This window comes from Festucalex cinctus, chromosome 16 (genome assembly GCF_051991245.1).
Source record: "Festucalex cinctus isolate MCC-2025b chromosome 16, RoL_Fcin_1.0, whole genome shotgun sequence".
Classification (NCBI taxonomy): Eukaryota; Metazoa; Chordata; class Actinopteri; order Syngnathiformes; family Syngnathidae; genus Festucalex; species Festucalex cinctus.
This window is the reverse complement of record NC_135426.1, coordinates 21094543-21107502: the sequence shown is the minus strand read 5'-3', so window position 1 is coordinate 21107502 and position 12960 is coordinate 21094543. Positions and strand designations below refer to the sequence as shown.

At 41.6% G+C, this 12960-nt stretch overlaps 1 protein-coding gene across 1 annotated transcript in view; it reads right to left on the bottom strand.

Moving 5' to 3' along the window:
* tmem178bb (transmembrane protein 178Bb) overlaps positions 1–12960 on the bottom strand; it is a 62280-nt gene that overhangs the window by 24594 nt on the left and 24726 nt on the right. Inside the window, exon 3 of the mRNA XM_077499910.1 lies at positions 6260–6373. Within this exon, the coding sequence (XP_077356036.1) occupies positions 6260–6373 (114 nt within the window). The remainder of the gene's footprint in view (positions 1–6259; positions 6374–12960) is intronic.

The following is a 12960-nucleotide window of genomic DNA, read 5'->3' as shown; positions in this document are numbered from 1 at the left end:
TTCTGCATAGAGGCAATGAAGCGGAAGGACACGGAGCAGAAGGGAATGGGAAAACAATTGTGCAGCAGGGATCTAATTTTACACATGCAAATGATACGTGGATCTTCGAGAAAATCAATGTGTGTTTATGTGGTCCACTGTGACCCTCAAAACACAAGGCTGTTTGTCTCCTGACTGTACCTGCGACGCGCGCAAACACACAACACTTTTTGAAACGTTTTCAAAACAAATCATGAATAAATACATCTACAGACGTTTAAAAGAAGACTTTGCACAGTGGTCACATTTGTTAAGTGTAGGTTTTCTTTTCTGACAGCATCAAATCTTTCAGATGTTAGATTAATGAGACAGTAAACTAGCTACCTTTAAATACTGCTTGAGTCAAATTTTCCAAGCGCAAATATCTTTGCCACGCTCCTCGCGAGTGTTTTCATTTTGTATTTGTCTGTATATGGCTGCTCAATAAACGGCTAAAAGTGCATTGATGAGTGTTGCGTGCCATTGTTGCACTTCGCCCGAGCTGCCACTTAGCTAAAGCTCACTCTGAAGTCCAATTTTTGGCTCACAGATGACTTTGGGTTTATGTAATACAATAACCCGTTCGTAAACTACAACTTGTACGATTCACTTAACCCTGTGTGCTCTAATACACGTGTCAAAAAACTAGAAACTGTATCGGAATCCCGGGTCCAACCGACCCTGTCAGCATGCTATTCCTCCATTTCCTGAATATAGATATCCTTTGTGGCTGGCCAACTTCCTGTCTCCCCTCTGTGGGCTGCAGACACTGCGAGCTCTTCCTTCTGGTCCGCATCGCATCCACATATGGATGAGCGCTGATGAATCACCAGGCCCGAAGGCGGTTTCACATGAATGGGCACCAATTTCCCGATTTGGCCTAATCTGTGGAACCCGACATAACGGGGGCGTATCCAACGAATGCCAGACACGTGTTTCTGTGATGTTTCCGTACACTGTTAATGTTGCTTAATCGCGTTTTGGGATAGGATCCTCAATTCCATATTTATATGTGAGTGACAAAGTGCCACTTATCACGCCAATCAAAAGCCCTTTCAGCATGTCTAAATATGGAAACAAACTCAGTTCTAATTATCGTATGAATAATTGCCTACTGTTTAGCATAATTGCTTTTACGTCACGTTTGATGGCAGATCCCTTTTCTGGTATCAGATGCTGAAGTGAGATGCAAATTGGATATTTTTAAATGGCACGATTCCGGAACTGGACCGGTAATTGCATGTGCATTTGTGTTGCACTTTCTTTCATCATTTCTAAAATAAGCAGGATATTTCACTGTTGGCATTGCACGCTATGAGCTGATGGGGTGATCATAATTTGGCTTGTTCCAATGACTGTATTAGTCAAGTGGAAAAACAGCAATCTATACAAACCTAACTGGAAAATTATCCTCGCTGGTCTTGTTATGGTTGTATAAAGGAATATAGCAACCACATAATATGCCCCATCCCACAGTTAATATGCTTTCAGGGCTCTTGTGCGCACAAACCTAATTATTTCTCGAGGCTTAAAGAGGATATATTGTAGAAAATGTACTTTTTAATTGTTTGGATACAAATAGTTGTGCTGTGCATAAGTGCTATTCATTCACAGTCTGGACCCGTGGAGAGCTTCAAAGTGTCTCTAGACGTCTTCAAGAACACGACGGCAATAGAGTTGCTAGATTTGTTGCTCATCGCTTTCGGTAACTTTGGTAATCAAAGCCATACTCAGCATTTAACTGTGAATCCTTTTTACATCTTGACTGTGCAAAAACACAACTTTAATACATGTTGAGGACATACTGCAAGCACTCGCAAGCAATAGGGCTTTAAGGTTGTAAAATTGACAGAGCAGTCATTGAAATATATCAAGATGTGTAGGATGGAGCGGTTTCATGCAGTGGATATGCGTAGGAGAACCTACAGTCAGTGGCCTTTGCTGACTCAGTGAGTCATTATTGAAGTTGAGATACAAGTCAAGCTGTTATATGCTTATGTAAATACTCTTGAGGAGCTAAAGCATTGGGTACTACTTGGGTAGAAATAATGCTGCACTTTGCCATCTATTATATTCTTGTTGGAGCCTGTTCAAATCTAGTGTAGTGACTGGAGAATTTAAGTTTGAGATCCCATATGTTGTGGTCACATTTGATGGTTTTCCACCAACTTGAGTGTTGTCATGGTTAATGGACAAAAATGGTCTGATCAAAAATTATTTCAAGAATCCTTTTGTATACCAACCCCATCCAAATTTGTTGAAAAAGGCAAATTTACTGCATGTTTTGCAATACTGTGTAATACTGCATTAGAGAAAAACAAAAGTGGACTATCATGTCGAGTCAAAGTCAATTGTGTCCTACAGTATGGTAATTGGCCAATTGGTGATGATGCCAAAGACGGGACTTTAGGGTTAGGGTGAGCAATTAGTTGACTGTAAGCTTAAAATGTTGATGCTGAATAGTAAAGCTGAGTAATTGGCTCAACAGCTGCTGTACGGTGTTATCGTTCTCATTAAAAACATGCTGGTGCGGCAGTTCCATTCATTTCACTGGAGAAAATTGATTTGATGTACGATTAAATGAAGTCAGGAGCATGATCATGAATTGAATGAAGCGTGTCAGTCAAGGTAACACGTTGCATGCCGACTTTTATAGGTACCAAAGACATAGGGTTACAAGACCAGTGCATACATTTATAATCAGCCGATTTTGAACCCGAGTCCCCGTTTCAACCATTATCGGGTAAGAAATTGTTTATGCTATGTTTAATACTTCCCATTTTTGCCAAGAATCCTCAAAGTATATGTTATGAATGCATAGCTCCTAGCAATGTTGCCTTGTAGTGGAAGACGGTGCCTAAAGCTGAAGCAAAGTTGACACTAAGCATAGGAAAAGGGGAGCGATCAATGGTGGGTTTCTTGGTTTATCGGCTTGGCGGCATGAAATCCGAGAAGCCGCGCTGCAAAGAATCGATGCCTCTCAATGAGTTAAAGTCCTGTCATCTTCACACGAGTAGGGAATCGAGTGGGAGTGGCCACAACCTATTCCGCCGGTATCTTTTGGATTATACGCCGTCAGTCGCGGTGTGAGCTTTTAACGTTCCTTTTGAAGTCACCAAATCCCTAAGCGGCGGTGTTAGAAAACCTTCAGCATCAAAAATGTATGCCCGCTCGCATGACAGACAATCGAGGCGGTAGACGGGATATTGTGTAGCACTCTGTTGCTTTGATGTTTTGCGGTAATCGAAAAATGCGTATTTTGGTTCCTGATTTAACGCCGCCGTCGCAAGTCTTTATTTATTATTTTTTGACTGACAGAAGCAAATGAGTATCATGTTCATCTCCAAGTGTTGCCGGCGGCCTCGTCGTCACCCCACTGTTTCCTCGAATGAGTGTGCGTCGGGCCTGCCCGAGTTCAATTTCACGCACTTCATGGAAAGCCAGACCAGGTTGTCATTCTTACTTAATCCATACAAGGCCCAAGGCTGTGTGGGTGGATTTGGTCCACGGCGTCTCTGGAGTTCAACAGCAAACTATTCAACTCAGCCTGCTGACCAAATAGCTTCAAAGTGGGGTTACTCACACGGAAAAACGCCGCTGCTCGGGTAAGCTTTGCAAGAGAGTTAACTGTAATATACGGGAATTATAGGAATTAATGGCAATCAACTGATATTTTTACAAAATGGCAGATTTGTCTACAGCAGGGAACTTGTAGAACTTTAGTTGAATAATACTTTTAGAATGATTCACTCATTCACGTATGGGGAAATTTGGTGTAACTAATTTTAAGCTAACGAGTGTTTTTGTAATGTCAAATTCCGGAATTCAACCCCAAAATATCTCAAATGTGAAGTCAACAAATGTTCTTGACCACCTCTTCTCTTTCTTGCAAGGAACAAACAAAAACAACAGAAATTAATTCTGTTAATTGTTTCACAACCAAGTTACGAACAAGTGTTACTTATGCAACAGTGACCAAGCTAATGACTAACCAGAATCTCACACCGATCCAGATTTTATTGACACTCCAACTGAATAAACACATTTGACCTTGACTGTTCTATTTGCTGGTTTGTAATCCCTTCTCTACTCCGAACCAGTTCAATGACGAATCTCAGCGGGTCATTCAAGTAGCGAGCGCAGATGCTTCGTCATCGGACGGAGATTTGTTTACCCGCCGGCCTTTGCTATTTACATTTGCGGCTTTCACGCCGGAGAGACGGGCCATCGGTTCAGGAGCGGCAGAGTTATCTCACGCTGATATCCTGCGTGGATAGACGCAGTAATAAGGACATTAAACATCTCCGACTGCTCAGGGGTGACCTTCTTGTCGCAAATATGAGCTATGTGTTTTTCGAAAGCCGGCCGAGATATAGCGGAGATGAAAACATCCTTCTATGAGCGTGGGTAAAAGCCACACCATAAAAAGAAAAAAATGGAAGTAAGCCGAGTGTTCCCATTTAAATATGCAGCTGAGGTTCTGTTATTTATATCACCGAATAAGACGCCTTGTGTCCTTCGCTGGAGATAAAATTCTTGGGGACCTCCATCCACATATTATAGGGTGAGCTGGACCTTGAGTGACAGGTGGGGTATACCCTGGACTTGTTGCCAGTCAGTCGCAGACACTAGGGGTTTAACAAAACAGGTTTGAACCGGAAAATTGTTTTATGATTTAAGCGATGCAAGTACATCGAATTGAATCGATTCGTTCCACTTTGAAATATATGGAGATACATATCGAATCGTATTTTATTGAAGAGATCTCTCCTAGAAGAAGAGAAACTTTACAGTACTGACCGTATCAAAAACTATCGAATCGAATCATCTTTTTCAATATCATTCACACTCACTGTCACACATTTATCCGTTTATTTTCTATACCGCTTGTCATCTGTCATACCTCCAAAACGTCAAATCAATCTGTATCGTGTTGTATTTGTGGAGTTAGTGAAGGCAGTGTGATCCAGCGTGATCCACAATGACATTACGTTAAACTTAGATTTCATCAGCCCACAAAGCAGCAGTGGTGGGGGGGCTCATTTCAAACAGCGAGTTTGGATTCAGCACGGGTAGGAAATACGGTCAGACGGATATACGGTACCGGGAGTCCACTTTTTTGAGGACACCTGACATGCTCAGCCTCTTCCTTTTGAGGGGCCTGTTGTGTAGCTCGCCGGTCGACGGGCCACGGAGCCAAGTGGAAACACGCGCTGACCTCATACTGTCACTGTTTCCTGTTGCCGTCTGACTAGTCACTGGCTGTCAGGTGCCAGCGCTTGAGAATAGCAACTCCGCTTTGCCGCAATCCTCGGCGGACTCAGCTGTCTGTCTTCCTCACCGTGTAGTTTGCTTTCAGTTTTAACACTATCTTCTTTGCTGTCTAGTTGTTGTAAAATATAAGTGTAACTGACAATGTAAAGAAATTGTTTTATTATGTGCGCTTTGGAAAACAGATGATGAATGTGAGGGATGCTGGCGCCCGAGTGAACTTGGGGTATAAGAAGCAATCTTCTATTTCTCTTGAGATTGGTATTGCAACTTGTAAAGCCATCAGACTCAAAATTTGTCATACACATTTTACTTAGTGCCGCCGAGACACTGCCGACAGGTTATATTTTGGAAAAATGTGTGGCAAAACTGAAATTAATGAACTACGTATACTGCTAAATTGCTAAGTTTTGCTTGTATCCTTTCAAAGTTTATTTTAGTTAACAAAAACTAACGAAATAACTAAAATTAAAAAATCATTTTCGTTAACGAAATAAAACTAAAACAAAAATGCTTTTTAAAATACGAAAACTTACTGAAACTGTGTACAGTGTTCCCTCGTTAAAACGCGGTTCACTTTTCATAGTCTTGCTGTTTTGCGGATTTTTTAAGTGCAATTTTGCATGCATTTTTTTTATTTTATTTTTTTTACAGTAATGTACCTATTTTATAACATTTATGAAGGTTTGAACAATGAGAATGTTTAAATGAGAGAAATGTGATAAATGTAAAGTAAATAAATAAATAAATAAATAAATATATATATATATATATATATATATATATATATATATATATATATATATATATATATATATATTTAATTTCATACCAGACTTGATTTCAAAAGGACTTTCTGGCCTGAAATTCAGTGAAGGTGGTGAACAAAACATTTTACAGGATCCTGCTTTCCAACGTGTGAATGCACCGCGCCATAGACCAAACTCAGAAGTCAAAGAAAAAGACTTACGGAGGGAATGCCACTCATCCTGCCTTATTGTCTTGGTGATATTATAGGAGAGGTTTTTGGGTATTGTGCCCGAGGAGTAGTGGTACTTGATGTAGGAGCATCTTGCGATGGAACCTGCAGAGGGAAAAGGAAACAAGCCGAGTTGAAATACAGGCCATTGGTCGTGATTCACATTCATGCGGGAGGCGAGGCATCAATTCCCCTTTGCGGCATTGAAACCGGAAGGACGCGCGGATTCGAATACTGCGGCCTCACTGACTCAGATTGTATAAGCTTCCACGGATGACGGCAGCTGGACGGTATCCAACAATTTTGTATACGCGGGTGACTCAGATCAGACGTCTGCAGTTATTGATGAAGCAAGTCAACAAAAGCACACTGCCGAAAGCAATTCCACACTTGCGCATTCGGCTTTGTTGTCAGTCCGTGTGGAATCATTTCAACATATGCATGCAAGTGATGTGGTGTTGTTTAAAAAAGATTCACTTGTCAATATGTCAAGTTTGTGGTGGTTCGAGAATGCCAGTAACAATGATTTTCAAGCATTTTGTGTCAGATTGCACAAAAAATACACCCTAAAGTAGTGGTTCGATCAAACCCGGGTTAATAAGAACTACTGTGCTAAATGTTTTAAGACGAGAAAAACAAATGTCCACTATCTGAGTGAGTTGTGACCATGACACAACTTCTTGCCAAACTCAGTTTTGAACTTGGACACCATTGACTTTCACAAAAAAGCAAATGTTTATTTCCAGATTCTAATTTAATGGCCGCTGCTTTTCTTTGGACATCATTACAGCGTGTCCACTCTAATTATCTCTGGCGAAGCTGGCAGGGTTAGTGAACACTATATTATCCCAGTCCAGGGAGATTTGCACTGCACAAACAGAGATCATGAGGCTATCGGTCGCCCCGCACCCCCATCCAGCCTCCAGCCTGTTTCTCCTGCAGCCATGCGCACACCCAGAAGATCGCAACGTCTGATAATCATAATTAGCCTTTCATGGCTGTCACTGCCACAATCAGCACCCATTCGCTCTTAGAGAGATTGGGAATATGATAATAAAAAAAAAAAAATATATATATATATATATATATAAATATAATATTGGTGGCCATTATTATTATCACCAATTATCGACCTATTTTACGCCAAACAGATCTGCCGAAATCTGCCGTTAATTATCGGCAATTATCAACCAATTTGACGTCATAAAGATAAACCAGATAATAAAGAAATTTGGCAATTATCGACCAATTTGATGTCAAACAGATAAACCAGATAATAAAGAAATTTGCTGTAAATTATCAGCAATTATCGACCAATTTGAAATCATACAGATAAATCAGATAAATTAGACTTATAGTAGGACCCCAAAGTATATTTGTATTCAAATTCCTTTTTTACAAACAATTATCGGCTTACTTATCGTTTATCGACATCAGCACTTTCTAAATTATAGCTTTATCGGTATCGGTAGAAAATAGCATTATCGTGCATCCCTAATATATATTATTATTATTTTAAGTCTAAAACTGCTACAGCAACATATTCATTGCTCTTGCTACAGGAACCTGTTTTAAAATGAAAGGTGAGCAAACTCATGTCAGCGTGTTCCCTGGGGAATTTGGCAGGAGACTGTAACGCAAGGTTAAACTATTCAGTGGGAGGTTCAATGCCAATCTGTCCAAATATGTCTTTACGTGAAACCAGTCAATGGCCCTAAAAGGTTGGAGAACATATACGGCGTCATTGATGAATCAACTACGACTGGAATTTATTTCATCACATGATCGTCAACGACAAGAAATCTGCAGTTGGGGGTCGGGGGTGTGGGCCGGGGCTGGGGCGGGGGTGTTCCGGGCGTCTGGGTCGGCTCGCCGACCGGTGTCCGCTCGGGTGGCTTGGGGGTGGCCTTGGTGCTGCCGCGGCCTGGGGATTTCGGGGGGGGGGGGGGGCGGTGCTCGCTTTGCTGGACCGCGGTTGACGGCTTCTTTCTTTGGTGGTGGTCCTTATGCATGCCAGATCCGTCGCACCAGCATCTACTGAAACTCAACAGAAGTAGCCTCTCCCTCCCACAGCCCCTTGAATCAGTGGGTGCTGGGTCTGTGGATCTCACTTTGCTTTATCTATCCTTCCCTCCTTCCTCTCTTTAGTTTTTCCTCTGGTCACTTGAGATCTCAATTTATTGGAAGTTTGAGGTTTCTGGGGTTGGCATAAGACTCTGGTTTTGTAACCACGCAGGAGGGGTTTTGTTGGTGCTGGATTTCACTTTGATGGATTGGATGTACTGGCTTCTATGGATCTCACTCTGCCTTATCGATCCTTCCCTCCTTCCTCTCTTTAGTTTTTCCTCTGGTCTCTTGAGATCTCGCTAAATTTGCTGGAATTTAGAGGCTTCCGGGGTTGGCGTAAGACATTGATTTTGTAATCATGGGGAAGGCAGGAAGTGTTTGGTCGGTGCTGGATTTCACTTTGATTTATCTTTCTTTTCTCCTTATTTTTTTCTGACCTTTTCTCTGGTCTCCTGACCATTTAAACTTCACGACTCTGGCAAGATTCTGAAGTACCTGGTTAAGGCGAAGGGTAATGGGATATTTATAAGGCTTTAGGTGAATTAATGAGTATAAATTTATCCGTATTTGCACGCACACGCACGCACGCACGCACGCACGCAAACGCACACACGTAAACGCACGCACACACAAAAGGAAAAAAAAAAAAAAAAAAAAAAAAAAAGAAATCTGCAGTTGGAGCAAAATCCCAAAACAGGACATGCTCCGATAGGGTCTGACAATGCATTATATTGATTTATCAATCATGTGCATGTTCATTCTACTCTCTGTGATCCAGGCAGCTTAGGACGACGCACTGATGTCACAGTGCGAGAGGAAAAAAAAAAGCCAGATGATCTAAGGAAGTCGGAGGCCTGTAGAGTTAGGGAGCGCAAATGGATTTTTCCCTGACGCTGAAGGAAACCACAAAGTGCTGGAGGGATTTTAAATGGGCCAATAAAGCCCAACTGTTTGTAGCTCTCCAATAACCAATGAACACTTACACTTTTGTACTCCTGGAGGTGGATACATGAAGGAACCCATTATAGGGGATAATACAGTGTAATATAATTGACATCCGCAGACAGTCTCGGATGCGCAGAGCACTGGAAATACACCTGATGATTGATGTCAGCCAATCACAGGGCACAAATAAGATTTCACACTTGCAGCACCTAAAAATATAAGCTTGCACGTTGGGGTACTGGCAGATTGGACAAAACCCCTTTAAAATACAAATTGGCCCAACTTTCAAAATGTGATAACTAAATCATTTATGAATATTTTTTTTTACTTAGGACCACTCAAAATGTTCAGTGGCATCAATTCTAAAATTATTCAGTAGTGACAGCACTACTTTAAAAGGGGGCAAAGTATGGACCTGGAAACTATGGTAATCTCAACTGGAAGTGGCAGCCAACATCTTTTTTTTTTTTTTTTTTTTTTTTTTTTTAAAGAATCGTTCGCTCTCTGCCAAGCTGCTGCTTGTTGTGAAGTAACTTGACAAAAAATCTTGCAGGTGACAGCTCGTACCTTGAAAAATTCACGAGTTGACGTGCCACCGGATAACCTGTCTGTTATGAGACGTATGCTAATTCTGCGCCTTCATGAACAAGAGGGAGAGAAATGGGAATACTGTAACTCCATGCTGGCGATCCGTTCAATATCCTGCTGCATCAATCACCGCATGCTCGCCTTTACTTGCAGCTCTACCGTTCACACTTTCATTTCCTCCTCTCCGAGGGAGTGTGACATTCATCTCCACTGCTTGTGGACGCCACGCGAGTTTAATCTTTGAACCTTTTTGCTTATTTTTATCTTTTTTTTCTGCATTTTGCACCCAGTAGACACATTACATTACACAAGATTACACCCCTTCACAGAGAAGCACTGTCACGATGGCGGGTGCATATTGCTTCCGCTCTCCCGGAATGGATTTCCAACTCAGTCATTTTAGCTAAATTGCCCTTCAGCCTTCCGCAAACATCTCGGAGACAGACACAATTTCCATTCTCGTAAGTGGAGAGACTGACTGCGCTGTAGGAGTGGAAGGAGGGAAGAGGGAAACAATCTGCACTGCCCGGTCCTGCTATTTCATGTAAACCGTAGACCGGCGGTTCTCAAAGTGTGGTACGAGGGTTCCGTCTAGTGGTGCATGGAAGAATCACTGAATTAAATGTTTAAGGTTTAGTAATTGAATTTCTGTCATATTTTAACACGTTTTTTGGTCCATAATTAAAAGTAATATTAATAATAATAATCATATTAATAATAATAATTAAACAAACCGTAACTTTAAGTTGTGTGTAAAATAATGACATCCAGGACGATTCTCTGTACAAGTTACTTGCTCATCTGAGGACTGCTTGTGAAATTACAAATTATATCTATTTTGATTGTGGCCGGCTGATTAACTCTTTGAGCGCCAAAAACGTTTAATAACGATGAGTAAAATCACGATGTATGCTCCCATAAACGTTAAATGATGTCAACTATATTTTTTTGTTTGTTTGTTTGTTTTTGTTTTAATCAATGGGCAGTGCAACGTCTACGTGCACCGCTGCCTGGTCAATGGGTTGTGGAATCAAACACACTCACTAACTATGGCCAACAGATGGCAGCATTGTATCTCTTTCGAATGGGCTGCAGGTGTATGAAATGACAATGAAACATGACGAAATCTGATGAAATAGAACGTTTTCAAGAATGACGGAAATGATCAAAGCCTTTGTCATATTATTATGTTTTTTTATATAACACGTGGCGGTAAAAGATTTAATTAGTCCGACAGTACAATATTTATTTATTTTTTTAACTTTACAAAATCCTCTCGTGGGCCGGATTAAACCCCTTTGCGGTCCTGATCCGGCCCGCGGGCCGTATGTTTGACACCCCTGGCCTAAATCCGTCTTATACTTTTTTTAAATGTCTGAAATTTGATTCATGTGTCTCCTAGGTGTCATTTTCACTTGCTAGATTGGGAAAAGAAGGTGTCGGAACGCTTTAGACAGCTTGGCACAGCACACACGCAAACAAGATCATCATATAAGTAAGGAAATTCAGAAGGTGGGAGTTCACCATCTCGTCAAATATTCTGGACATTCCGAAAAGCAGCATTAATATATCTTAGAGGTCCGTGCCGCCACGTAGAGCCTCCCCCAGCGGCAACGCGAGCCAGCTGCGTTTGTCATCGGCGCTCGTGGCAGATGGGAGCTCGCCGCCGCTGCCTCTGCTGCTGCAGTTCAAGCCCCGGATGGCCTCATTTTGTTGTGACCCACTTCAACGCTCCCTCCGTTTGCTCCCCGCCCGCCCCGCAGTCAGGCCCGCGGGATTAACGTGGAAAAGCTCGGGCCGGGGATGCTGTTCTCCCCGCTCGAAGGATGGGCAGATGGGGTTCGGCGTCGGCGGGGTTTAGCTGGTTGAAGGGGTGGGGGTGAAAGTGGACCACCCTGGAGTCGTTAATAGCAGCTGTCTTTTATTGTAGCCTTGCAAACATCCTAACACGTTTTGTGTGTGCGTACTGTGGCTCGAGTGAGCATCCAGGGAATAGCACACATACAGTTGGCCAAGCAATTTTTAGTAACATATGTCTTTCTGAGGGCCTGAACCCTATTAAATATGACTCCAGATAGCTCAGCTAAGATATTATTGCCATATTTTTCAAGTACGGCAATCTCCCTGGGCCCGGTTGTTCAAAACTCGGTTATAGCTTTAACCACTGGTTAAGTAGATTTAACCGACTGTTAACTTTAACGGCACTGTTATCTTGTTGTTCAAAACTCTGTTAACTTTAACCGGCTGTTACCTTTCTGTTAAAGTTAACACACCTAAGGACCGCCGCTAACTTTTTAGCAGTGTGGTTAACTGGCTAATGCTGCCTTCATGATGCCCACTGAGCGCAGAAAAAAAGAGTCTATCGAGGGGTTGACTTTGACGTTGGTGATTATTTCTGACTATTACTTCTTAGCAGTAATAAAATTCCAAATCTCATGCTGAGTCAAAAGAGAAAGAATAAAAATGGGTTTTTTAAGACAAGTTCTAAAAATGGACAGAGAAAATAAAAATAAATTATGATGAATTAAAAATAAATAAATAAATAATGTTACGAAAACTCCTAAATTACTTCAATCATTGATTGTTTTGTCAGCAGAAAACTTACGGCTTCTTTTTTTTTTTTGTTGCGTGCCACCGGTCATTTGGATGGTATCCATTTCTTTCGCCGACCCGGAAGTAAACAAAAAGAGGAATTGTGGGATTATATCGGTGCTAACAAGTGACATAAATGACACGGTTAACTTTGACGGTGCCGTTAACAAACGGCGTGACTAACCATGTTTTGAACAACGCATATTTAACGGCTGGTTAGTTAGCGGCGGGTTAAGAATTTAACCGGCGGTTAGGGGTTAAACAATGGTTAAAATAACCGAGAATCGAACAACTGGGCCCAGGTGGCAGGGCTCGGCCCCTCCCCCACGTGAATTGATGTAAATATGTGTCAAGCAAATGATATTGTATGGAGATGTTTTTCTCCAACAATCTGGAGTTTATTTATAATTTGATAGATTTGATTATGAAGATGTTCTTGGCTGTGAACAAACTGTGTATGGATGGGAAAATTAGTATGCAAAGTGTTAAAATGATCTCAT